Below are 27,981 nucleotides of genomic sequence, written 5' to 3'. Positions count from 1 at the left end.
GGTGTATTTTTTTGTTGTTGCTCTCTTAAAGCTACTAGTTTTTGTGTGTGTGTTTTTTTAATTGAAAAGAGTGACATGCATCCTCTCACGCTTTTCTTATGTTAGCTGAAACATTAGATTAAAGAAACAATTGGCCCCTTTACAATTTGGAGAGAATATTTAACAACATAGAAAAATACCTATTCTATATATTTTTAAAGGTCAGGATTACAAAACAATATGGTATGAACTCTTTAATATTTTTGTTACAAAGAAAAACAGAGATGGATAGATGGAAAGAGAGAGAAGTTTTAAAAGATTTGCACCAAAATGTGTTTATTTCAAGGTGACTTTTTTTTTCTTATTTTTGTGTATTTGTGTTTCCTAAATTTTCTACAACATGTTATTTACTCCCTGGTCTATCCAGAAACTACAACTGCTCTAAGTTTATTCCTCCTAAAAAATGTTTCTGTGACAGAACATGTCTTTGCTTTATCAAAATGAATCGTAAAATGATTCCACATTAAGTAAAATCCTAAAAAATAAAGAATACATGTGTATCTCCATAATTCTAGCCCTCCAGGTACATACAATGATGAAGCAAAACAATATATACATATATTTCAGAAACTAGGATAGAAAAATATTAAACCTTTAAACCCAGCTGAACTCATGAGAAAACAGAAGTGCCTTTCCTTTTCACATGAGAAAAAAAGAAATTAAGCTAAGTATTGAAGACAACTAGCAAATTATTGATGGTTTGGCCCCAGGTCAATGAAAAGATAATTTATAGCAATACTTCAGAAAATGACTACATTCCAAATGTCCTAGATGCTGCATATAAACAAGGCATTTGGAGCTGTTATACTGTAACTACCTAAGAAAACCAGTTTAAATGTATTACCGTACATGTAGATATGATAAACTATAAACATAAAAAAGAGCCTAGATAGTCTTTGCACTAAGTAAAATTTAATCCTGAAGAGGGCATCTGGTTGCAGCAAGCTTTGTGATTTTCTGCACTCTGTAGTGAGAAGGTAGGACTGACGTAATTCACCAGCTTCAGAGTCCCTAGACTTTGTCCCTCCAGCATTTGGGGGGAAAGGAGGCTCTGACACCAGGTGCTTTGTGGGGAAGAAATATTCTCCACAGAACAAATCAGTCAGAGGAGGAACTTGGAGATCTCAGAGGCCGAGCTTTCTATTCCTTAGCCATGATGTAATTCTCAAAAACACAGCAGAGTCTTTTTTGTTTGTGAGTGTTATTTCATCTACTTAATGCCAAGTCCAGAAAAACAACTCTCTGGTCTCCTGCATTATCCACATGAAGTAACACATTCAGAGCCCAGACCTTGGTTACAGCGTGCTAACTGCTTCTTCCTGTCACAGCAGAACTAAGGTATTAGAATCAACATTTGCTCAATTGAAAAATAAGACTGATAGTTAATAAAGGTTTATTTTTTTAATTACCACAATATTTATATTAATACAGCATTAACATTGAGGCTTATTTTCAAAATAAATTATATGTTAATATTCAGTGCTTATAGTATGTGCATGAAAATTTGAATGTCTGAAAGCTTATCAGAAGTTTATAATGTGAAAATTCTTGCTTCAATGTTCTAAAAAGTCAAATGCAGTCGTATCGGCCTCAATCCCTACTGGAAGGAACTGTATCTGCATATTGACAGGGATGGTGCTGGTCAGAACATTTCATGCTTAGCAAATTATAATTATGATATTAGACTGACAGAAACATTTGGCTCTAGAATATGAAACTGTGCATAATTTCTTATGCTTTATTATTGGGGTAGGTTTCAAAAAATTTTTTAATTAATTTTTATAAAGGAAAAAGCTTTATCTAAAAAGTTTACCTGAAAGGATCTAGATCTGCCTTTACTTCCTTTAGAGAATAAAGTCATAAATGTTTAGCAGACTAAATTTTTAAATTTACTTTGAGAAATATTGTCTTGCCCTGGCCGGGTGGCTCAGTTGCTAGGAGTGATGTCCTATGCACCAAAAGGTTGCAGGGGCAATTCCTGGTCAGGGTTCATACCTAGTTCTCAGGTTCGATCCCATTCGGGGCACATAAGGGAGGCAACCGATCCATGTTTCTCTTTCACGTTGATGTTTCTCTCTCCCTCCCTCTCTTTTTCTGTCTCCCTTCCTCTCTCTCTAAAAATCAATATAAACATATCCTCTGGTGAGGATTAAAAATATATGCATATAATCTTTTGAAGAAATAGTATTTTTAAGACTTTTAGAAAAATCCAGTCTAATATACTTAAAACATATTACAAATACTACATACTACAAATATGTAGTATTTTCCTTAGTATTTAATATTTTCTTTTTTGCTCCTCTAGGATATTTCTCACCTATCATTTGTTTTCTTTTATTTATTGATTTATTTGAAAGAGAGAGAGAGAAACATCGATCTGTTGCTCCACTTATTTATGTATTCATTGGTTGATTCTTGCATGTGCCCTGATAGGAGATTGAACCCACAACCTTGGCGTATGTGGATGATACCTTAACCAACTGAACTATCATTTGTTTTCTTGCATCCAAAAAGAACACTTATTTAAGTTGTCTATGGCTTAAGAGCATAACTTTTTCTAAATTTACAGGAAGGACAGAACCAAAAGATCATCACATTTACAGAGATTTTTAAAAACTGTACCCATATGCCTTGAAACCATTGTCCTCCAACCTCCCTTTCTCGCTCCTGTGACTGCGGAGAAAATTGAGAGGAAAAGAAGACTATGGAACGGCACGTCTTCCTAGATACAGGTAACGTAAAAACAACAAAACACTATTACAGAACAAAACACTACTTTCATGGAGTCAATGGCAAACCCCCATCTCCCTCTCTTCTCTGAAGAGTTTGTGTGGAAAGACCAAGAGTCCAAAGCAAAGTCCCGGACAGATAAGATCGGCTGTACAAAGCAGCCCTGTGAAAAAGCCCTGTCACACTGTCCCCAACCAGATCCCTGGGACTGCTCCCAGATCACACACACCAGGTTCTCAGGATCCACAGAGCCTAGGGACTAGACTGGCTCCCTATAACCTTCACCTTGGAGAACAGCAGAAGCTTTCCAGCTCCTCTAACTCAGACGCAAGCTCCCAGGCACTCTGCAATACTGGATGACATCGATTAATGATGAATTCCAGCTATGAGTGCAGCATCTGTTTCCAGGTGACACCAGGTCCCCGAGCCAATTATCCTATTCATTTTTCTTCTCTCTAGGGACAGGTTTATGTTTAACCTTTTATCTCTATTAGATTAGATGACTATTGTCCCTGGGGAACCTTTGCCCTATTAGATACATTCCTGAAGCCCAGGCATAAAAGTTGTCATGTAAAAGTCAAATTAATGTCTTCTATCCCCCTCCCTTGAAGAACTACGACCCTCCCCTACTAAAAATAACCAAACTGTGTGATTTATTATTGGAAAAAGGGAAGGAATTTTTTTGTGACATCAGCACTATGACTTGTCTCTACCTTAATCTAAGAAAGTGCATTAATTTGGAGTAAGAATTTGCAGCCCAGTGTTGTCACAAACTACCCTTCTGTATAACTGTACTGCTTATTTTAATGTTTATTTAAAAGTGCAGTTTTTAAAAATGTCTGTGACCCGATTCCAGATAAAATACCATTGTAAAATGAAACTTTTTTATTATAAAATCAGTAAGTACATTATAGTTAATGCAAAAAATAGAAAAATATGTGCATAATCACATAGTCCATACATACCCAGAATGTAATATAAAGAGACTATAGAAAACCAGAAAGGCAAAAGGAAAGATAATAACCATCCTTTTACCATCTTTATGCAACTACTTTTTACCACTTTGGTATTATTTTTCTGCCTATTTTTTCCCCCTTGTGCATGCAATGCTACTCTTCACTCACTTTAGGGAAATCTGACTAAGAATGAGTCACGCTAAATCAGTATCTTTTCCTCTTAAAAATGAAATTAGACAAAGAGAATAAAATAAGCATTTTTATAATTGTTTCAATAAGGCACTGGACAGTCTCCCCTGACTCAGTGAAGGATCCTATGAAGATGTTCTGGCTAATAAATCAGACACACTTGAAAGGGAATGAACAGCTTGTGTATCCATGCACATGGGCATTAATCTGTTCAACACACACTAAACAGGTAAAAGAGAAAACAGAAAACAAAAGTGTGCAACTATAAGCCAAATTCGGTCAGAGGCACTGGCTTGAAAGTTAGAAGAGAAAATCTAGTATCTATTTAGGAGCCAAGGGCCAGCAGTCCACAAAGAAAGGCACAAAGGATTTTGATGGGTGGGGAGGAAAATCTGCATTTGAACAGGTAGGAGTGGGATGAGGGCTGAATCTTTAAGTAACACTAAGAAAGCTTATGCAGCCGGATTTTGACTGGCCTTTCAAACCAATCAAGAGAATTTGGATTTTTCTTGTAGACAATGGGAAACCACTGACGTTTTGGCCACCGGGGTGACCTGATTGAATCTTGCTGAAAGCCCAGGAAGGTGAGTGAGGAGACCCACGGCAGTGGCAAGGGGAAGGAATGCTCAGAACAGCAACCAAGAGCCAGGTCACACAGGACTTGGCTGTGAAGTGGAGGTATAAACGAAAGAGGGGCCGAGTACCAAACCTGACAAACTCAGGGAAGGCTTGCATGGTGGGCCTTATAACCTCAGAGACCTTCAGTAACCACACAGGATGGTCTGAACATAAAAATTCCTGACCAGAAGCAGGTCACGGCAGGTCATCACATCCTAGGCCTGTAGCTTCCTCAACAAAGGTCAATCTAAGTAAGCCTGTCTATTGTCTTTTTGCATCTATAATAACATACCCTTGGAATGTTAGAGTGATTCCCTTTTCCTGGGCCTCTCAGGGTACAACCTCCACCACAGGACACCACCACAGAACCTCTCATTGTTATCTGGTTTCCCAAATACCATCTCTATACGCCGTGTTGAATGTTAACTATCCTATCCCCGCCACTGTAAAAGAAGTTATCTGTCACTTCATTTTACTCTATCCAATCTGAGATTTCCCTGCTTTGCCTTCTCCCACCTCCCTAATCTACCACCAATGGACTTCATGCAACCCCCTTATGTCTCTTTTTTTTTTATTATTCTAATGTATAAAATAAGCTGTAAAACTACCAGTCTCTAGAGCAATTTCTCAATCCCTTGAGATTTTGCTTTGTAGCAATTGTCATCACTTTGGCTCAAATAAACTCAAAAATTCTCTCGCTAAGGCAAGTGTAAGAACCACCTGGGAAGATTTTTTACAGTACCTGGTCCCCCACGGACCTGCTGATTCTGAATCTCTGAGATAAAGCCTACGCATGTGTATTCATGGGAGAAACCAACTGCAGGTGAGTCTGGCCCAAACACCTGGTGAAGAATCCAGGACACAAATCATGGTTCTCAAATTTGTTTTACCCCAAAAGAACTCAGCAATTACCAAGAGCTGGAGAAGCAAGTACCAGTCAAAGTGGTGCAATCACAAAATATAGGGAACCACAAAATACAGGTTCAAAAAAGTATTGCGGCAAATATGAATGCAGGAAGAGTTGCTGAAAACCAACTACAACTCAAGACAACCCTAGGTACAGAAGTTTCCAGAATGCCATGCACACGGGGAGGTTTGCAATGTTCCAGAGGACCGTGTGGCAGACTTTTGAACACAGTACTAAATTAAAACTCCCTTCCCCACTGATATACAGACTCTCTTCTTTTAATGTATGTGTGCCAAATTTTAGTAAGCTTTAATAAATTTCTCAGTAGTTTCCTAGTAGATAATATTTGTTCAAACCAAAAGTGTGGGAGTCCTAATTTTTTATTTTTCAGGAGTATCCATATGGATTACTAGCAGACTGCATGCAAGTGACATTTGAGAAATGGCTTAGAAAAGAAAGCCTAGAGGATATACTGTCCATTTTCAAATGCATATTAGATAGTCATGAAGAAGTAGAAATAGCATACAGACAGAGTCAGGACTAGAAGCAACAAAAGACTAATGGAAGGCTTCAACTTTCAGGTCAATTATGGAGAACAGCCTTCAAACGATCAGAGCTACTCCAAGCGCAATGGACTAAAAGGAGCTTGTTAAGGTTAAAGTCCTCAGGTTCTGACCATGGATGACCAAGTCAACAATAAGGAACAGCGTCACCCAGGTAGGAGACTAGTCCTAATGACAACACATTATGCTATCTACAACCTTCTCTGCAGTCAAGAAAACATAGTTTAAGACACTTAATAGCCTACCCGTGCCTTCTCTCCTTCTAGCCCCAAAACAAGGTAAAAATGAACAGTGCTGTCAGGCAGACTGTTAATCTTTTTTTTTCCAGCTGATTAAGCCTTCTACATTCTGAATGTTGGTATATTCTGAATTCAGAACAACCCAAAGCAATATAGGTTAGTGCCATTGATTCTTTTAAACGTATCAATGTGGAATGTGGAATGTTTTTGGAGCTACTAATTAAATAAAACCATGGGTAAAAATGTTATGATTTATTTCTGATTCTAAGTGTATTATTCAAATAAAGTAGATAAACCTATCTTATTATGTCGTGAAATATTTATAGCCAATCCTCATCTTATTTATTCTATCGCCATTTAAAATTAATGCATTTCAACTTATGGTGCAAATTTTTAAATGTGAGGCAGTATCTAGTTTTTCAAACTTCTTTTCAGGAGGGTGTAAGGAAAAAGTTTGAAGAACACTGCTTAAAGCCATCTGTTTAACCTAGAAAACTACATAAACCATCCATTTTTTCTGATTAAGCCTTGCAATGGTCCTTGACCTATTGTCAATATTCTCTTACTTTTATAGTCAGTACCAAGTGTTACACTCCTGGGCAGGGCCATTTTTTCACAAGGGCATAAAGTTTCTGTCTTCAGGAGAGTTCCTACTTACCAGACAATATGAGAAAGCACAACATAACTGCTCTGAGAAGTGAATGCTTCTGAAATTTGACCTCAGCAAAAATTTAAAAATTGCTTCATTTCTTGGACCTTTGGGTCATTCTCCAAGTCAAAACTGCTATTGCTAGTATCATAAATTCCCAGTACCTGCAATACTAGGTCTAAAAAGGGAATAACCCACAGGTGATAGGGGCCCAAGAAGTGGAAGAGTCCACTTAGGGCTTAAGTACAACTGCCAGACTTGTTATAAAACACCTCCAATCGCACATGTCCTGTCACAAAGAGGGGTGCAAGCTCCAAACTGCAATGCCAACCCCAGGTCTGGATGGGGAGCTGTTGGTTTGTAACCTCGGAAGTTCCACAGGTAACATTTGAAACTGACCCCCATACACAGAGGACAAGGTGAGGCCGAAAAAAGAGGCGGCCACTCCAGACTGGTAGGAGGCAGGTTTAATCTTGGGGTCTTACATATGAGGCTTGTCTTAGGCGCTGCAAGATGAGTAGATCTCTGCACCTGCCTGCTAGAATCTTAAAAGTTTATATTGAGGCTTTAATGTACGTGATTCGGCCACGTACACAGTCTACCTGGTCTCAACAACACAGTGCTCTCTCAAGGCTGCGTCCTTGAAGTGGCTGCCAGTATGGGAACGGTGGGTCATTCCTAGGACAGGGGAGGGGTAAGGAGCCTTGGATTGCCCAGATCCAGCTCTTGGGTCAGGGTCAACCAACAGTCACACCCTCCTGATGACCTCCTCCAACAGGAGCCAAGAGGGGAACAGATAAACACATGCAAGAAGCTCCCCCATTCCCTGTGAACTCCTGATGGACTTGTTACAAGGATGAGAAAACTGGGAACCTTAAAGAAAGGACTCCGCTTGAAAGGTTTCTCCACCACAGGCCTACCACAATTCAAGCACAAAAGAGAAAACTGATGTACGCTGGTCTCTTATTTTACTTCACTAAGGAACCAAACAGCTATGCTTCTTTCATTGAAATAAAAAAGAAAAAAACCTTTGAAGAAAAACCAAAGACGTACTTGAAGCGTAAATTTGCAGGCTCTTTACTACAAAAATTTCAGCCACTGTCATTTCCACTTATTCATGCAGAGTGACTTACCTTTAGTGTGGGTGACATATATAGACACTATCACACTTCTGCTGAATAACTTATTAAATGAGATAATCCCAGGTGTTTTGTAGGAAATAAACAGTAACCAGTGTCTATTACCAGGACTGGCTCTACTTTCCATTGTGTTTGTTACTTGTGATTGAAGATAAAACAGAGCTTCAGAAAATGTTTCCAAATGTTCTCTGCACAACTGGCCCCCACACTTTTTATAAGCCATATTTATATTAACAATGTTTTCTTTTGCCAGGATCTTCCAAAATAGATAATAGGTTTCTAGAAAGTGGAGTTGCTGTCATACATTTTTTCTTTTTCCCCACAGTGCCTACAGCTTGGTAGTGGTTCCTAGGTAATGGGGCCTTTTTATGCCGTATTTGGAGGATCAATTGCAAGACCATTAGGGGTTCCCATTGGAATTTAATTTTCTCTTTTCCCTCTTGATCCCAGTCTATGGTGCAGACAACAATAAAGGTGTAACAAAAATGTATACACTGGGCGCTCTTCTAAAGGCTAATGCACAATAAACTGTTTAATCCTCACAACCTGCTACGGTAGATTCCATCACCATCATCATCACCATCATCATCATCATCATCATCCCCAATACTATCATCACGTCCCAACTTGCACTGATTAACCTGCTACTGAGAAGGTCACTCAGCTCCTCTGTGGGGCAACCAAGGCCTGAAGACAGCCTCACTGGTTCCAGAGTCCACGGGTTGACCATTATCCTGCAATACCACAGTCAACACTCATCACAACGCTTGTGAAAAAAAGGGAAATATCAATGCAAATAAGAGTCCAAATATTAGCAGGAAGTGAGAGACTAATACTCCCCTCCTTTACAAATCACGTGAACACCTTGATGAAATATTACAAAGTGAAGAGACTCATGTAACCACCACCCAGACCAAAGAAACCAAACCTTACCAGCCTTCTCTAAGCCTATCTGGTATCCTCTCATCACCACTCTTCCCCTTTCCAACAGTAACCATTATCCTGACTTCTAACATCACTTACGAATGTTGAACTTCATATAAATGGAACTATACAGTACATATTCTTGTGCCTGGTTTCTTTTACTCAATCTATTTGCATTTTTGACTTAGGGTTATATACATCCTAACTACAAAGTAGCATATGCTTCATTTATTATTTTGGACAAACTGTAATGATAGCCACAGGCTGTCAGCAAGTTCACAAATATACTATAGAGAGTGAGGGCACACATATGTATTTAAGAGGAGAAAAAGCCTTCCAGGAATGTATTAGAATTTCACTGAATCCGTGCCTTCTTCTGATTATCCTAAGGTAGAGTAGCTAACCTCTCAGAAGTCTAGGTCCTGTCATTTTTAAAAACTGTGCGCCTCTGGGTAAGTTGCCTCACAGTTGCTGGGAGGAATGTTGCTGGGAGGAAGAAATGAGATGTAAAGGCACCGTGTAAACTGTAAAATCGCTACACATACTTCAGGTGTTGTTCTGATGCTGAGGTTTATCTTGGCAGCCTCGGGTGATGATGATTCTTTGATTCCTCAGCATGATCTATGGGAGCTCACAGGTTTGGACAGAAGCTTAGTCAGGTCAAGGAGGACCATTTATTTTGGGGGTTGGGGATAGAAAGGTAGGCAATGCTGGGCACTGAGATTGGAAGAGTAGTTATAACGAGCTGTTCTTATAGGATCCAAGGTCCATCTGGGGTAGCTTCCCGTAAGAGATGGAATTTCTAGAGTTAGGAAATTAGGTTTCCAGAGTTATTCCTTTCTTTCAGTTGTCATGGAGACCAACCCCAGTCCTTTCATTCCTTCTGGTACGGGGAACATTTGAGAACATTTCTCCAGCGCAGGAATGGAGGGGCTTGACCCAAACATGCCAATGCAGGTGCTGGGGGAGGGGACGGTAGTAAAAAATAACCCCAGGGGAGGAACTAGGCTTAGGGGCAAAGGCTAAAGTCAGTGGAAGTTCCAGCCCTTCTGTTTGCCAAGAGAGGCTTCAGGGGCACTGCTGGGCTGGAGGAGGGGGCACTGCCGGGCTGGAGGAGGGGACACAGTACTGTTGGACTGGAGGAGGGCACCAGGAGAAGGGACGGAGCAGCGTGGTGGGGTGTCCCAAGAGAGTTCTGGGGCCCCGGGGTGCCGACCTCAGGAGCCCTCTTCTCTTTTCCTTCCCTTCTTCCCTGGGACTATTGAACCTCCACAACGTAAAGAGATAAGCATAGGTGTTTCTTGGAAAATAGAATATTTCATATACCAAAGTAGTTGTTAGATGTGCTCCCAACTATGGAAGTTAGCATACAAGAGACCACAGAAATCATTCTGGAAAAGAAATTATTTGCAACTAGCAGTCATGCTGGACAAAAGGCTGATATCCTTATAATATCCCAAGTGTAAGCAAATAGCTCATTAGGAAAGGTCAGGTACAGATAATTCCCAAGAACAAATGGAGAATAAATACAAGTCAATTTTTTTAGTCTTACTAGAAATAAATATCAATTAAAGCAATGGTATATCACTTTTTACATTAATTTATCAAAATTTTTAATAATGTGATCACCTTCAATGCTAAGAAGGGAGTGAAAACAGTCTTTCTCTGGTGGACTATAAATTGGTTCAACTTTTCTAGAAATCAGCCCGGCTGTAGATACCATAAACCTTAAAGAGAGTCAATCCCCTGATGCTACAGTATGTATTTATTTAAAAAAAAAAATTATCAGATAAGTGAAAAAATTAATATACAAAGACGATCAGAGGACTATTTCTAATAGTAAAATACTAGAAACTTAACATGCTCAACATTAAGGGACTGGTTACTTAAATTAATTTAAGCTCAAACAATAAAATATTAAGTAGCCACTAAAAATTATGTTTAATGACATGAAATAGGTTTATAATGTAAAAAGGGAAAAAGGCAATATAAAAAGTTGTAAGGAGAGAGCATGTAAATGAACGGAAAGTGCCCAATGCAGTCAGTCCCTGGAACCTCACAGGGAACTCACTCCTTTGGGGATATATCCTGAGTGCGCTGAAGTCTATGAGAAACGCCGAAAGGAGGCTGAGGGAAAGGTGGCAAATTATTGTGGTTGCGTCTGGATAAAAAGGTATTTTCTTTCCTCAATCTTCATATTTTTTAATGTTTGCATTTTTTTATTATAATAAACCTTTCTTTAGAATGAAGAAAAACATAACAATTTAAAAAAAAAAGTGCTCTTTAATTCTTCACATTGTAGGAGCTGACATCTAAGAAAAAGGACATCCCCAAACCACACCTTTTTTCCCCTGTCAAATGGCGGGGGCTATTTACCAGTAGCTACTAACACCTGCCCTGAGGGAAGCCTGGCCGCAGGCAGTACCAGGTGGCAGCAAACTCCCAGAGTCTAAACCAAGCTGAGTGTATGAAGCTAACGGGAGAAAGAGACAGAACTATATAAGAAATGTTCCAAATCTGTGTCACAGTTTGAGACGAAAATGGAATTTTTTAGATAGAAGCATCAGAAAAGGTGGCATGGCTCTCTCCAATTTATTTGAAAAGTATTGATACATATTGAACAAATAATATTCAGAAAATAATATTTCATAACGACTGAAGCATTTATCTATACTGTCTAATGTTCATTATAACTTTAATAGGAGCTTTGTGCAGTTATTCTGGTCTTACGTGTTCAGGCTCCTTAGTGAAAAATTAGAAGACAACAGACATTTGTGAGATTACTGCAAGTATAAACAGGTAAGGTACTTTACATGTTTATGGTGCCACCCAGTTTCAATTGCTTTGCTTTATTGATTGAATACTTATTCCTATTCAAATAAGGGGATGATCAGGGCCTGCGTGACAAACATTTAAGTCAGGCCTGGAGCCCATATCTCCTCTTGTTATCCCTACATGCAAATTCCAACTTGTTTAACCACACTGTGCCTTATTTCCTGTTCTGTAAAATTGAAAAAATAATACATCAAAGGGAGGTTGGAAGGATTTAACAGTTAACGTATATAAAACATCTTAAAAGAATGCCTGCAATCAGTAAACAACTATGTAAGTATCAACTATTAGTATCATTACTCCAGAATGAGGAATATCTACTATAGTATGATCTTTAAGTCTATGCCAAAAAGTCATAAAATTGAGAAGAAACTATACATTTTGATATTTATTGAGCTTCTACCCCCTTATGATAACGATAACAATGATAGTCCAGCTTTTAAATGCTTAACGCACCAATGGACTTGAATAAAAGTCTCACAGATTTAAAAAAAAAGTTTCAGGAATAAACCATTTTTTTCCCTATTAAGCCTCCTAAGACAAGATCATGAAATGCTCAACACTGAATTCCACTGGACTCACTTCACTTGAAAAAGTCTATTATCCCAGTCAGAGTGGGCCTAGTACTTTAAAAACTTTTACATTTTAACACCACCTCTATGAATAGTAGGAGCTAAGCAAGTGGGCCTAAAAAAAAGTTTATTAATAATTGGGGTAAATTCAAAGCACTAAAAGATCAATTTTTGCAGCTTTAAGACTTATTACAATTGTATTATTTAACTAGTTAAAAAAAAAGCAATGACAAAACTGTCAATTAGATTAGGACATATTTTGCAGGAAATTTCAGAAAAGTATTTTTGGCTCAGCAAGATGCTCTTCTAATAGCAAGAAATACACAAGAAATGGTCTTCAGTGGGGTATCGGGTTTTTTTTTTAAAGTCACTTTAACATGTTTATGTATATGTACATGTATATATTTACACATATATACATATACATGTATATCACTCATCTTTTCACAGTCTTCAAAGAATGATCTTGTATACTGTCCATTAAGAGTTAAACAACAGTGAAGTAAAAAAAATTCAGCCTCAGAACCCAAAGCATCATTTAAAAAGAAAAACTAGCTCCAAGGATGGTTGTTAGTAAAATTAAGGATTGAGCTAGAACATCTGAAATTTATCTCTAAGAAATTGGATTTGCTCTTATTTCATTTAACATATGTGATCATAAACCTGATTAGAAACATAAGGGTTCCCCTCCCCAAAATACATTCTATCAACTACAATTCTCCTTATCAGCCTGCAATTACAAACTCGTCTACAAAAACTTTAGAAAAAACAGAACTAAAATATGAAATCCTGGAAGGAAATAAAAGTATTAGAAAACCATGAGTATTTATCCAGCAAAATTGCTTCTAATCAGCATGTCTTATTTGTCTCTTTTTCACTTGTGCTTTTTTTTCTTTTTTTGTCAAACTTAAATTTGAGAAAGTTCACAGTAGGTGACTTAATAAACAAAAGTCTTCATCACTCCAATACAGCAGAGTAAGACAAAAAAACCTTAACACTAAAACCCATGAGTACTTAATATAAAAATGAATCATGATAAATACATAATCTTGAACTTAGATGAGTTACATGGACCTGCAGTTTGGGATGATTTTTGCTCAATGAGCTTAAAATTGCAACTTCATTTTTTACTCTAGAGCAATAATTTTTATAAAAAGGATTAATCTATCTCTAAAATAAATTATTTTAAGTTAAATATAATTAAGAATGCCACTTTTGAAAAATTCTGAGTACCTGTGCCAACACAGCACGTTTGTACCTGCCTATATACCCACACAATCAGAATATGGAATAAAATTATGTCTTAACATTTCAACAAAGCCATGTTAGGGTTTTCATTCAGATTTCCTAGGATATCTATTGAAATATCTGTGGTATAGGTAATTATTGTAGGCAAACTTTCCCTGTGTCTCCTAATAGAGATCAACAGAAAGTAGTAAATGGGAGCAGGTGGATTTGAAGCTAGGAACCAGAAAAGGTAAAGAGCTAAGGCATATTTTGTGGGGTGCTGCCTGGTTCCTATTAATAAAGGGCAGCTTGGCTCACCTGTGTCCATGCATCAAAAAATTAAGTGGGTCATTGATACAATTTTTAGATAACTCATCTCAGAAAATACTTGGACCTAAAATATCCAGCTCACTGAAACAAAGATGAATTCTTGAATAGTGCTACAAGCCTTCATTTTACTTTGCTGGCTGAAGACTGATTATGGTGGTGATTTTATGCCCTCCTAAGTATTTGTAAGTCTCCGTCCCCCTCACAGCTCTTGCACTGACTAACATGAAAGATTCTCTTTAAAGGAAGTATGCAAAGTAACTCTTGGCTCTGAAGTGAGTTGACTTTAAAGTCCAATGTGATACTGACATCTAATATTAGAACTATCATCTAACATTAAAAGCAACAAGCAGCCTTCTCCAGATCACAAAATTTAACTCCCAATCTAACAAAGGCCTTACATAAAAATTTTACCATCAGATACTATTTATAACTAATACAAATAAGAGATGAATAATATAAAAAAAAATAATAACTTGCATTATTATACCTGAGAATCCTAAAAAAAAAAAAGACTCCATAAATATACATCAACTCCTTAAAGATACATGAAAGTTTTCAGATCAAAATTTCCAAACAAGATTTTATTATTTTTTAGGATCATAACATAGATGTTATTTTTATTTTAATACATTTTCTCAGTCTTCTCATTCTTAACCTAGTGTATATTAGGCCAATATCCCGGTGCTCTCTAAAGTTTATTGAATGACAGGTTAAGTTGTTCACATTCCAGACTTTTAAATCTTAAAGCTAATATGAACTGTGATCCTCCAAAATAAGTGTCAAGCAACATAATGAATACAATGTGGACAGAGTACTTTCCTAGATGACTGGCCAAATTTGTATTTGCTTTAGTGTCATTGATTAAATAAGACTATGTGGCCTTCCCTGTATCGTGACCACAGACTGCATTATTTTCCAGCCATTTTTCTTACAAATGCATACAGCAGCAGGTCACAGGAAAATTTCAGGGATCAATGCAAAGCCATTGTCCCTGCAGGAAAAGCAGCCTGCATTTTAAAGTTTGATAGGCATCAGGATGCTGTATTTCGCGTAAAATATTCATTCAGGCTTGCAATGCTTTTACGTTCTTCAATGCTGAAATCGTACCTCCTGTGAACTTTCTAAGCCTCACAGGTAAGAAAAAAACGTGCAGATATACAATTCTTTTAAATAGTGGGTGTTTGGGTTTTTTTTCCTTTTTCCTTTAGTAAAAACAAATTTGTGGATAAAACGGTTTCCTTCGCCAGGCAGGATTTCATTCTAAAATCCCGACACTATCTTATAGGCCTTATAATACAGAACTCAAAATATAAAAACTCTTCCACCGCCGAGGGAGGAGGGAGGGGAAAAAAGTCAGAAAATTATACAAAGCACCGCAAGGCTGGCGGCGGAGGGTGCAGAAGGGAGCGGAGGGAGGGTGCGGAGGTTCCAGGCAAGCCCCGCGATGACGTCAGCTCACAGACAGAAGGCGGCCGCGGTCAGCACAGGCCTGCCGCTTCCCTATTGGTGAACACGCTGTCAGCCGACATCAGAAGATGCTCGTCATTGGCCCAGCAGTTACAACCGAGCCGCGAGCGCCCGCCGCCGCGAGCGCAGCCCCGGCGGGCGGCTGACCCGACGGCACACGCCCGCCGCCCCTCTTCCTCAAGGACTTTTGCGTCGCCTCGCCGAGGTGATCTGCTGCTTGCTAGAAGCCCTTTAAGTCAGCTGTTAGCGAGAAGAGCGGGTAAAGGCCAGACGTCTCAGAAAAGCACAGAATTCCTCTTTTCAGTGTTGCAAAATCACAAGGGGTTTTCGGCGTAAAACTGGAACTCAAAAATACTCCTGAGTCCAAAGCAGGCATGTCCTTCTACCTCAGGTAATAAACTCTCGTCTACCGGATAATAGTACCCGAGATATTTTTGACTTGACATGTAATTTTAAGACGAGGCTCCGGATGACTATCCAAGGGAATGTATTCCCTTGCATTTAAATTGCTTTTCTAATTTGTTATAGGTAAAACTATTTGCTAAAAAGGTAAAAGTCTATCCTTTTTATCCTGTGCCTAGGACAGTGAATATGGGGTTAATCATTTGTTAAAGCAGCAATAAACTTGATAACTTGGCCTCGGCTGGACCCTTTGGTGTTTACACAACACTACTCCACAATAGGTGCCCCATGATATTAATATGCAATAAGATAATAAATATGGATTATATGGTATATGTTTAATAAACTACCTTTACGTAAAGTCCTCTTAATCGATACCAGGTAGTGAAGACCTCATCCTGGCAAAACAGCAGTCCTAGCAGTCCTCGCAGTTCTCCAAAAGACAGCATAGCTCATTTTTGAGAGAGAAATTGTAGTTCTCTAAATTAACAAGTTTTCTTTAAGGCTACGTCTAGAAGATATTTTTAAGGACAACTGCAAGCGATCTCTCAAAAGACATAGTAGAAGCTACAGGACATTTCTTCCAGAAGCTGTTTCAAACCATTTCAAGTTAAGGAATCTGGAAAAGTGAATGAAGACCTTGTGCTTTCCTAAACGTCCCCTGGCCCCAAGAGGGTCTAAGGCTTGGTTATGGAGCTCCCTGCTCCTGTTAACAAGGAAAACAGACAGAAAATCTTCATTTTCTTATACACCTGGTTCAGGACTTTCTGGCTGTTGGGGATTACAGGGGGCAGGTTTATAAAACTGGGCACACACACCCTGGAGTAAAAGAAGAAAGCAATACAATTGGGGTCCGGAAGACTTACAAGTAAGGGCTTAACAGCCAGCAGGGTTTTTGGTTTTGCTTTGTTTTATTTTGTTTTTCCTGCAATAAGCAAGCCAAGAAGAACCTATAATAAACAAAGAGAGAAAAAGGCAGGGAGGGGGAAACCCCAGTATGGGACAATGACATAATATTCAAAACGCAGGGAGAGGCCAAATATGTTAAGCCTCAGATGTGAACAAGCAGTGCTGGCCATCAGGTGGGCACCTATCCTCATTTTATAACTCCCTGGACACGCATGTTCCCCGGCGCCTGCCGTGCACAAAGCATCCTTTGAGGTGCTCGGGGTCACCTAGACTGGAAGGAGACAAGAACTGTATGCCTTAAAGAGCTGGGGGTCTGGTAGGGGGCACGGGCATACCTGCAGATACCCAAGTACATAAATAAAAGCCGGGAGAGAGACTGCCAGATGGAAAGGACAGATAAGGAGCCGGGAGGAAGCGGCGGTCAGAGCCCAACAGAGGAGCTAAGTTGGCACATTTTTGCCAGTTCCAGTCCCAGGAGGGCCAGGCCCAGCCCGGCTCAATGTGTACTTGTTGAGTGACTGGAGAAAAGAGGCGGGAAATGGTACCTGGAGAAGGCACAGAGAGTGACCTCAGAGAAATGGCAAAAGTAAACACGAGGCAGGGTCGGCGGCGGTGGTACAGGGAAGGCCGGCGCGCGGGGCGCGGGCGCGGGGAAGGCCGGCCCCACGCGGTGCAGCCGAGTCCGGGCGCACGGGGCTGCGGGGCAGGCGGGCTGGAGTCGCGCGGCGGGGAACGCAGCCACCAGCTGCGGAGAGGACCCGAGCCCGCGGCGGCGCGCGGGCCACCGCCCCCAGCACGCCTCCGGCACCACCCCGGACGCGGGAGGAGGAAGTGCGCGCGGATGGAGACGGCCCCCGGGCGAGGGGCTCGGCTTTCCCCGCGCCGAGGCCTTTCCAGGTCTGGGCTCCTCCGGGATCCAGCCCCGCGGCGCTCGGCCTCCGTCCCCGACCACCCACCCCCGGCGGCGCCGGAGGGCCCCAGCCCCGCGCCCCCAGCGCCCGCCGGCCTCCCAGCCCCGCCTCCCGAGCGCAGCGCGCGCCCCTCCCGGCTTCCGGCGCTGACCCCGGGCGGGCCTCCGGCCCCCCGCGCCCCTCGCTCCCCCAGCCCCCCGCGCCGCGAACAGCCAGCCCGCCGGCCGGCCGGGCGGGAGGCAGGAAGCGGGAGGCACGAGAGCGGCGGCCGAGTCACCTGAGGCTAGTCGCTACTCTCGGGGGGGGGGGGGGGAGTTGAACCCCCTCTCGGCTCGGCCCGCTGCAGCCCTCCCGGGGCACCAACCCGCCCCGGCCCCCGGCGAGCGCGCGTCTCTGGTTTCCCACTGCAGGGACGGGGAGGGAGGCAGGTCCCAAGGGCGGGGGGCAGGCGGCGGGCGGGCGGGGTCCCTCCACCCGAACCGCCCCCACCTCCTCCAGCCCCCGAGGCTGCGGCCACGGCCGGGCCCCGAGCGCGTTGCCGGCACTCCGCGGCGGGCCGGGGCCGGGGCCGGGGCCGGGGCCGGGGCCGGGGCCGGGGCCGGGGCCGGGGCCGGGCGAGGGGAGGGCGGCATGTCTGCCTCGGCAGCTCCGTCTGCACGGAGGGCGGAGCACGCCCTACTCTGTTAAATATTGCAAGACGACACGGGATCGCCTCCCACACGGGGATTTTCAAAAGGACTGGTGGAGGGCACATGGTAAACAAGGAAGATGCTTTCCCCCCCGATTACAAGTTTGTCTGGAGAAGAGCACCCAAGGGCTTGCGCACCCAGGGGGTTTGATCCGTCTCCACTCCACGCAGCAGCCTCCCACCGAATGAGAACTGAGTGTGTCCAAAAAGGCGTTTCCGTAAAACAGAAACTTAATGGCGTGGCTCCACACGCTCGGGTTCATTCATTTTTATTTCTGTTTCATTGTCCCCTCCCCCCCAGCCCCCGCCTCTTCAGGAAACCGGAAAGGATCCGCTCGGGGAAAGGGGTCCAGGGAAGGAGGAAAGCGGCCGGGGAGCGCAGAGGGGGCAGAGGAGTGGGAGCGCGGCAAGGAGAAAGGAAGGACGCGAGGGATGGGAAGGGGGACAGGACCAGGGAGCCCAGGGCGGCGGGTGGGAGAGGGTTAAACGGCGCCGGAGACCCGGCTCTCCCCGGGCGCCTAGCGCACTCCGATTTCGGGAGGCCAAGCATGGAAACCCCGCTCTAGGTGGAAGCCAGGAGGGAGCACAGGTAGGGAACCTGGGCTGTGGCTTCGCCGCCGCGCAAACATCTACTCTCGGTGCACATATATACGTTCCACGTTATATAATCTGCGTTGAAGATGCCTGTGTAGCCGAGGTGCGCGCAGGGGCGCCCGGACCTACGCGCTCCAGGCAGCACCAGGGTCTCCGCGGCCCGCGGTCCCCCGCTCCCTTCACGCCCGGGCGGGGAAGGCGCGCGGGGCTCCCGCACCCAGGATCACGCGAAAGCATCACCTACCAGTTTTCCTGCATCCATTGGATGGCTTCATTCTCGTTGAACTGCTTTTCGAATTCATATTCTTGTAAAATCAACACTGACATGTTCATTGGGGCTGATCTTCGGAGTCGCTATGTTCTCTACACAAAATAAAATAATCTGTAAAGCGCTAGGTTTCGAGCGTTAGGCGTCCCCCACCCGCCCCCCCAGGGTCTTCCCCTCGCCGCCGGGTCGCGGCGGTCGGTCTCTCCCGGCCTCTCAGCTACATCCAGGGCTGAGCATTGCCTGCGCCGCGCTCCCCGCTCCGCGCTCCGGGGCTCTCCTCCTCCCAGCGTCCGCAACCACCGTTGGAGGAAATGAATGCCTTGCGGTCTTAGTGCCCCGCACGTTTGTCCATCACCCTTTTTTACTTGTCTACAGGGAAATCTCCTCCCCCTCGTGCGATCGGGAAAATTAACCCTTTGCGAGGGAGAGCGAGAGCGCGCAGACCTCTCCAGCCCCCGGGGGCGTCTGGCCTAAGCGGAGGTGACCGGAGCAGGGGGAAGGAGGGGGGAGGAGAGGGAGGAAGTGGCCTCAAGGTCAGCCACAGTCCCCAGTACCCACCTCGGGGGCAGCCGAGTCCTGCCTGTGAGTGTAGTTTCGGCTCGCGGGGCGCAGCCCGGGGGCGCACGTGCCCGCGAGCTTGGCCAGCAGGCGACCGGAGAATAGTACAGCCTGCCCGCCGTCTCGTAAGAAGCCCCGGCAAGTTTGAGCCGAGGTTACAGGCGAAGGACACGCGCCTCCCACCTCCGCGCCCCCGCCGCGCCCTCCTGGGGCCCCCACCCCGGAGCTGGGGTGTCGACTCCCTGAAACGTGGGCCGGCCGCAGGGCTGCCCGGGCGCGGGCGGGCTGGGGATGCTGAGGCGGAGAAAGGGTGGCAAGTCCGGAGCGAAAAGTAGTTGCCCGCAGAGGGAAATTGGTGAGGCGGAGGATTTGGGGGTGCTGGAAGGGGCAGAGTTAATGAACGGAGAGAGACTAAGGGAGCAGGAAGTGAGCAGATAGGAAAACTGGCCTAACTGGTCCAAAAACTTTATTTGTAGCCATGAGAAATTTCACTCTTTTTATCGCCCAGCTGGGTGAAACAGAATTGTTTGACCCCTGCTGACCCCATCAGATGTCACGCTGACCCCTGCTGAGTCGCCAGTCTCACAGCAGTGCTTCTGCCCCGGCTGCTGGGTACACCATTCTCTCTTTTCTCAGAGGAAACAGTATTTTCTACTCGGTCCCATCCCTCCGCTCATTCCCCACAAGTTAAGAAAAAATGAAATAGGAGACATGAAGGCATCCGATGGCATGACCTATGGATGTCATTGTAAACTTAAAATACAACAATAAGGAACCTATGCTTTAAAAATTAGGTGGACATTAATTAAGACCAGTAAGAAAATGCCCTTCCTCTTGGGGATGGCTCCCCACCTCCCTGGTAGTCCTAAAAGCAGGGTATTTTCACTCAAAGTCAAGTGCCTGGAAACCACTGAAAAGCGGGGACTGGGACAAACATCTCTGTCACGGAGGAAGGTACAATATGAAATTAAAGAAGGAGTTTTTAAAACCCACAACAAGATTCTATAAATCAGAGGGCTAGACTGGTTGATGATTAGCAAATTAATTTATAAGTTGACGCTCAAAGATTCCATGCTTGGAATTTTCAAGTGTTGTCATTCTAGAGACTTCTGCTGTATAATTGTCAGCAAAGGTGAAACTTGGGCCAAAACACTTGGCCGCATTGGGCTGGAAGGTGGGTGTAGCCTGATGAGATAAGAATTTTAGCACAGTATCTGGTCAGTAGGTCAATATTTGTAGAGTAAATGAAAGTTTGATTTAAAAACCATGCAGGAAGAAGGAAGCGAAGAAATCTAGCAAACAGTTGACTGTAGGTTGCAAGGATAAGTCCTGCTTTTGTCTTTAAAGGATTTGATTTTTAAATTCCGTATTCCTAGCAGTCATCACATCAATTTCAAACTAGTCTGAGAAATTCGCATTTACTCATCATGTTTCTTACTCAGATAACATCTGTGATTGCCTATTTGTTTTCCAAAGATGGATTTGGGGTTATGTCAAAAACAAATGCCTGATTCGTTCTTAACAGTGTCTACAGGGAAATTACTTCAAAATGGGAGATATGTCCCTATTTCTTAACCTCTAAAGTGGACAATTACAAGGCAAAATATTTGGATTTGATTCTAAACTGCAATGGGGTGGAGGAATGTTAAAGGGTTTTCAGTTGGGGAATAACATGATCGTTCCTAGTAATTCTACTACTGGGACTTTCCTCTGTGGATATACTCACAAAAACATTCAAGATATAAGATACTGTTCAGCATTATTTGTAATAACAAAACACCCTTATAATGGACTGTTACAAAGCCTATTAAGCCCAGCCGGGATGGCTCAATGGTTGAGTGTTGACCCATGTTCAATTCCTGGTCAGGGCACATGCCCAGGGTTGTGGGCCCGATCCCTAGTCTGGGGTGTGCAGGAGGCAGCCGATCAATGACTCTCTCATCACTGATGCTTCTATCTCTCTCTTTCCCTCTCCCTTTCTCTTTCTGAAATCAATAAAGATATATTTAAAAAACAAACAAAAATAAATCTACAATTATACACAATATCTGTTTTTCTAGAAAGACAGACAAGAATTTGTTGGTGATGTATACATTTGGGAAGAGGCTTGGGAGCAAACTAAGGAGAATTCCTACTTACTATTTTTACTGTTTATTTTTCTATGGTATTTGATTTTTCTTACGATGTATTTGTATATCATTAAAAAAACAAGTCAATAGCAGTTAGCTAAGTAGTGAGATAATAGGTCGCTTTTCAAGTTTTAATTTTCTATGTTGAAAAACTTAATATGTAATAAAATATTAGAAATAACACATTTAAATGGTGATTTTTCTTGACTTACACTGAGTCCTGGCTATTTGCTCAGAAATTTTCCTGCTGAGGGGCTATGGTAAGTTAGGAAAGATGGAAGGGAATGTTGGGAGGGTGCCCAGCAACACCACTAAGAATTTTTATGAAAAGATTTATTGTGTGTGTTTCCAACCCATAACCATATAAATAGTTAATATTGCATATAAATAACTGGAGCTAAAAAAAGTAACAATCGATATTTAGTAGTAATATTTTTTAAATTAGGCTAGAGAGTAAGATGTATTTGAAAGACAAAAATTACTGCAAAGATGACTTGACTACTAACAGATCTGGACTTTAGTTCTAACTCTATTCCAGAGCTAATATCTGATCTCTGGGACAATAAATCAATCCTTTAATTTCCTTTTCTACACATAAAATAACAGTTTAGGCTGAATGATCTGGATGCCAGCTTAAAATTTCTCTGGCATAGAAATATGTTAAAATACACACTGTTTCTTGGCCCTTCGAACACCAGCCTGCTTTTCTAGACCTTGATTCCATAGGCTGAGTCTAGCCAAGAAGATCCATTTGACATCCTCTGAACATCTGAAGTTTAGTCTCCTTTTTTCTCATAAGCCCCTCTGCTTGGAATACCCTTCCCTTCCCAACCCCCCCGTTTACCTGTCAAATTCAGTCTACTCTTTGGATACTGACAAACTGCTCCCTACTTGAGGCCTTTCCTGCTCATGGAGATAATTTAATCTCTGTGTCTCTTGCCTCCTAAACTCTTGAAGCTCAATGTTAACACTGAAGCTCTTAAGGCCCTTAGACTTCCTCCCTCATGTAGGAAACTGTAAATTCCCATAAGGACAAGGACAATGATTTAATGTTTGTATTATTTTCCTAAAGCTTCTGTACCACCACGTCACACCAGAGTTGTATAACTCTGTTTCAACAGATCTAGAGATTTCTAAACTGGAAAACAAACCTCAAGTAGGTGAACCCATTTTTCCTTGCTTTCTGATTCACTTGATATTTTATGCCCTTTGGAAAATACAGGGATTCAACTCATAATTTCTTCTTCTAGCTTCTTTGATGCTGCCAAGCTGGCATTAATTCTGGGCAAAGGGGGCAAGTAGGAAGGGAATGCCACTCTGAATAGTTACTTGCAGTATCATTCTGACCTCACCTACAGAGGGTGGCAATACAGGGACCATATCTGATTATGATTTTTTTTCCCCAGTGAGCTTTGCTATCTACCTAATTGGAGATATTTTCCAAAAGTTGGACACCATATTGTTTTATAAAAGAGAAGTGCTTATTTTGTGTCCTTAATATTGCAAATAAAAAAACTCATCTATAAACTAATAACTGCCACAGAAGACAAAAATCAATATTTAATTCCTGATTATTTTCGCTTTAGACTTCTCAGAAAATTATCCATTCTTGGGTGAATTTTTTTTTTCCTCAAAGACATAATTTATTTACAAACCAGAGAGGCCAAGGAGGATTAAATACCTCCACACCCTTCCTGAGCAAAAAATGATAGAACAGATATGGCTCTTTACCTCCTCACAAGGTTTTTGGTAGCAACAAACAGTGAAGTTGGGGGCTGGGGCCCCTTAAGGACTCTGGCAGGGCAAGAGTCCTCCCCCAGGCATTGTGAGAAAGGCTGAGCCAGCCACCTATTTTTTCTGCTCCTGCCATCTACTGCTCCCCAGTTGATGCTCTGGGGCACCCAGGGTGCTGTCCTGTATCTCCCTATCAAAATGCCCAGCCAGAGTTCTAGAGTAGCTCTTTCGCTTGACCCAAAGTTTGGAGTGGGCCTGGGCCACCTCAGACCCCATCCCAAATAGACCTGTCCTAAAATAGCTAATCATACTGACAAACATTCCCTCCTGTTTTTAAAGGGAATTGAAGTACCTATAAAAGACATCAAGTATTTTATGTAAATAAGAGAAGCAAGAATAATTATGTAAAAATCAACTTACACTCCAAAATAGATACCTACAAAGTTTAATTAAATGAGCAGTGAGCACTTCAGAGGAAAAAATTTGAGTTAAGAAAATATAATAAGGGTATGTGATGGGTGCTCAAAATTCCACTTTTACCCTGGGGTTTTCACAATTCTGTGAACACGTGCCTTCCACACTGAAGATAGTTTCTGCCTAAACCCTCTAAGTTTGTGAGCCAAGACTTTTCACTTTGGTGGTGAGTAGCTGAGGGCAGTTGGGGACTCAGGGCCTCTCTCAGAAAGGAGTTCACGAGATGATGGGCTTCTACCTCTCCTGTGTTTTTTTAACTTCAGATATATTCCAACACATTTCCCCTATATGCATTCAATACACAGAATCATTCAGTAGTACAAAAATTTATTTGGGGTTTAAATGAAAACCTAAAGGACACTATTTGATAACAAAAGCAGATTTCTCACCATGGCTATCAAGATCATAGCGCCCCTAGAGGACAATTGGGCAACCTGCATGTGAAGGGAAACCTGGAAAATGCCTTTTACATTGATAACACCTTCCTCTCTCCCTCTCTCTATAGACGTGTACGTGTATCAGTGCACTGGCTGTTAGGAAATTTCATTTACTCCTCTTTATATATTTTAATAGAGAATAGAAGATGCATCACAAATGTCCAATGAGTGAATAAACTCCCTTGAATTACCAAGAAATGCTCAGACCTTCTCCTGCTCTCCATCTATGTCTTGGTGCAAACTCTGAAGGAGGCCTCAAGAAAGGCGTGGGTCTCAGTGGCCCCTTCCCACCACGGTCCTACCTTCACCTGTCAGACGCCTTCTGGCAATACTGTAGACTGACTCTGCCTTTGGCCAGCAGGGAGTTGGCTCTCATGTGAGGCTAGGAGAGCCTTTTACCACCTTGTGCCTTGGTCTAAGACTTAGAGCACTAAATACCAATTAAACTCTTAAAGACTATCTTTTCAGCCTGTGTTTCAGGCTGAAAAGGGGCAAAAAAAACTTCAAATGTTTTTATTATAAGGAACCCCTGAGGAATATTTCCATCTGGTGTTCAGTATTAAGAACGATCCTTTAATCTTAAGTAATTGATCTATTATAACCGAGTCATGTCTTCACTGTTAGAACATCTGGAGGAAAATTGGGGATTTGCCCTTATAGCAAGGATTTAGCTTAATATAAAATACATTTTTAACTGCATTCCCTTTCCTTCTTATAATCTTATCTTTATTTTTTCTTACTTTACACATTTTTATGATGTTGAATTTTATGCATTCTTTTGCTGCATTTTATATATAAAAATGCAGGGACAGAACAGAAGGAAGGAGGAAGGGAGGAAGGGGGAAGGAAGGAAGGAAGGAAGGAAGGAAGGAAGGAAGGAAGGAAGGAAGGAAGGAAGGAAGGAAGGGAGGGAGGGAGGGAGGGGGGGGAGGGAGGGAGGGAGGGAGGGAGGGAGGGAGGGAGGGAGGGAGGAGATGGAAAGAGGAAAACAGACTATTCTCAAAGGCATTCAAAGCAAGACCTGGCAGGAGAAGTCATTTCAGCTGCCTGATAGAGGAAGACTCTTGAAAGGGAAAAGTGTGGTACAGTACAAAAAGCACTAGGCCTGCTGTCAGAAGGCCTGAATTCTTTGCTAACCCCACCATTAACTCACTGGGTAATCCTGGGCCCTTGTTTTAGAGCCATACAACTCAGTCTGTCCAAGATTCTGTCAGGAGCATAAGCTCAGCAGGTAAGGGATGCTAGGAGTCACAAAGGTGGGACCAGTGGATCTCCTGTGAGGGGGATGTGCCTGTCAGGCTCAGGGGAAAGTGGGAGGAGTGGCTCCCACTCCAGAGCCACAAAACTCAATCTGTCCAGAATTGTGCACAGACCTCAGCAGGGCAGAGCCACCAGGAGTCAGGAGCGTGAGCTAGCTGATCTTCTGTGATTGGGAGGTGCCAGTCAGGTTCACAGGAGAGTGTGGGGAATGGTCTCCACCCCAAAGCCACATCATTCAGTCATCAGCACCTCTTGAGTCTGCCCAAACTTCTACATCCCAGCCCAGGCAGCAGATACCTCAGGAGGGGGTGAATTCTGCAGTATGGGGTTACAGAGAGTCCAAAGGGTGGGGCTATTCATTCCCCGAGGCTGATGCCATAAGGAATTGAGCGTTCCACCCAAAATGGTGTCTGTAACGTGGGAGAGGGACTCAACACAGGGGTCCTGGCAGCTGTCCCTTTAGCTCTCTCCCCAGAGCCACAAACCTCTGTTTCTCCTCACATGACTCTAATCCATTCTGCCCTCTCTCTGCCAGAACCCAGGGTGAGTGGCTGCAAATGAGATTTTGTGCATTGGCCCTTTAAGAGGGCACTTGTGTCTCTGGCAGACTTCTGTCCCTCCGTGTCAGACAGAATCCCTGCTGATTTTCACAGCCAGCTGTTATGTGGGCGCCTCTTCCCGACTCTGGTGCTCTGGACTGGGGAGCTTGGCCTGGGCTCGAGACTCCAGCTCTTTGGTGGAAATCTTTGCTGCTGAGATATCCTTCTGCAGCAAGGCCAGCTTTTTTCATGTCTCAGCCCTTCTTACCAGTCTCGATGTGGCTTCTTTTGTAAATTCTTGGTTATAAGACTTCTGACAAGCTAGTCTTCAGGTGGTTATTCAGGTCGATCATTCTATATTTTAGCTGTAATTCCAGTTTGGTCCTGGGAGGAGGTGAGTGTAACATCTACCTTCTCTGCTACCTCCAACCATCTTGGATCCCCTTGGAACAAATAGTCTTGAACTTTCATTTTACAGATTAGAAAAAAAGACACAAAGCCTCAAAGACAGGCTAGCACTTTTCGGTGGAAACTGTAAAGGTGATGTTGAGTTCAAATTTATGCAGATAAACCCGTTTGCAAATCCCAGGGCCCTAGGAGTGTGCAGGATTATGAGCTGTATCATTGTAAGAAAAGGGAATAAAGCCCTGGCCGGGTAGTTCAGTTGGTTAGAGTGTCATCCCATTATGCTAAGGTTGAGGGTTTGATTCCCAGTCAGGGCACATACAAGAATCTACCAATGAATGCATAAATAGTGGAACAGCAAATCATTGTTTCTCTCTCTCTCTACCTTCCTCTCCCTCTCTAGAATCAATAAATACATTTTTTAAAGGGAATAAAAACATATCCATTTTAAGTTTTTTGATACATGTCCCAATTGGTTTTTTTTTAATGATCAAGTTTGGAGTTTCAGCCTCAGATTATCTTTTTATTGACCATAAATGTCTGCTATATTTATGTTAGGAAAACATTTATGTTACTTGGGACAATGTAGTATTACTCAAATATATTCATATGTATGACTAAGGCAATGCTTGGGATTTCAGATAAGGAAGTACAGTTTATAAACAGTTTAGAGTATATTATATATTTAAGTGTTCAAATTTATCTTTTTTCTCTAATTCAAATGAAACTTGAGCAAATCCTTTTGGGCCTGTGGCAGTCAGCATAAACATAGGTACTTGGTTCTTCAAATGGAACAAACAAAAAATGTTGTTTAGTGGAAGAGATCAATGGGGAGAAAAAGGGACATCTGTAATATTTTGACCAATAAAAAAAAAAAATCTAAAAAAAAAGTGTGGTTAAAAAAAAAGCGCGTCTTTGGGTTTAATTCTGAACTTGCCCATTTATTTCCATTTTGCTCTTTTTTTAAAAACCTCAGTTCCCTCACCTGTAAATTGAAGATTGTGTTACATTTCTGTTCCCTTTTGTTGTGTTATGTAAGGTACACCTGGACAATGAATTTCATAGGAGTAATTCACAGATATAATTATCTCTCACATTCCTTTTTCCCATGGACTAAGGAGCTCTATATGCCCAGATCTGGAATATGTAATATTTCTTAACCTTTAGACTTGAAAATTTGGACTAGATTATCTTCCCATTTTCTCCCTATAATAAAATATCATAAATAAGTCCAGTAGAACTGATCTAGTCCACTGCAACTGGGAAGCTTGCAATCGGGCCTCACTTTTGAG

At 42.5% G+C, this 27,981-nt stretch overlaps 1 protein-coding gene across 1 annotated transcript in view; it reads right to left on the bottom strand.

Annotated features, from left to right (window-relative positions):
* ELOVL6 (ELOVL fatty acid elongase 6) overlaps positions 1–19,798 on the bottom strand; it is a 129,100-nt gene extending 109,302 nt beyond the window's left edge. The window contains exons 1-2 of the mRNA XM_016209465.2: positions 19,712–19,798; positions 19,130–19,248 (exon numbers count right to left, since the gene is read on the bottom strand). Coding sequence (XP_016064951.1) covers positions 19,130–19,218 — 89 coding nt within the window. The 5' untranslated portion in view covers positions 19,219–19,248; positions 19,712–19,798. The remainder of the gene's footprint in view (positions 1–19,129; positions 19,249–19,711) is intronic.
* Between the last annotated feature and the right edge of the window lie 8,183 nt (positions 19,799–27,981).

The sequence above is a fragment of the Miniopterus natalensis genome, chromosome 1 (genome assembly GCF_054644295.1).
Source record: "Miniopterus natalensis isolate mMinNat1 chromosome 1, mMinNat1.hap1, whole genome shotgun sequence".
Classification (NCBI taxonomy): Eukaryota; Metazoa; Chordata; class Mammalia; order Chiroptera; family Miniopteridae; genus Miniopterus; species Miniopterus natalensis.
Note: the sequence above shows the minus strand (reverse complement) of the source record. Positions and strands in the feature narration are given on the sequence as shown.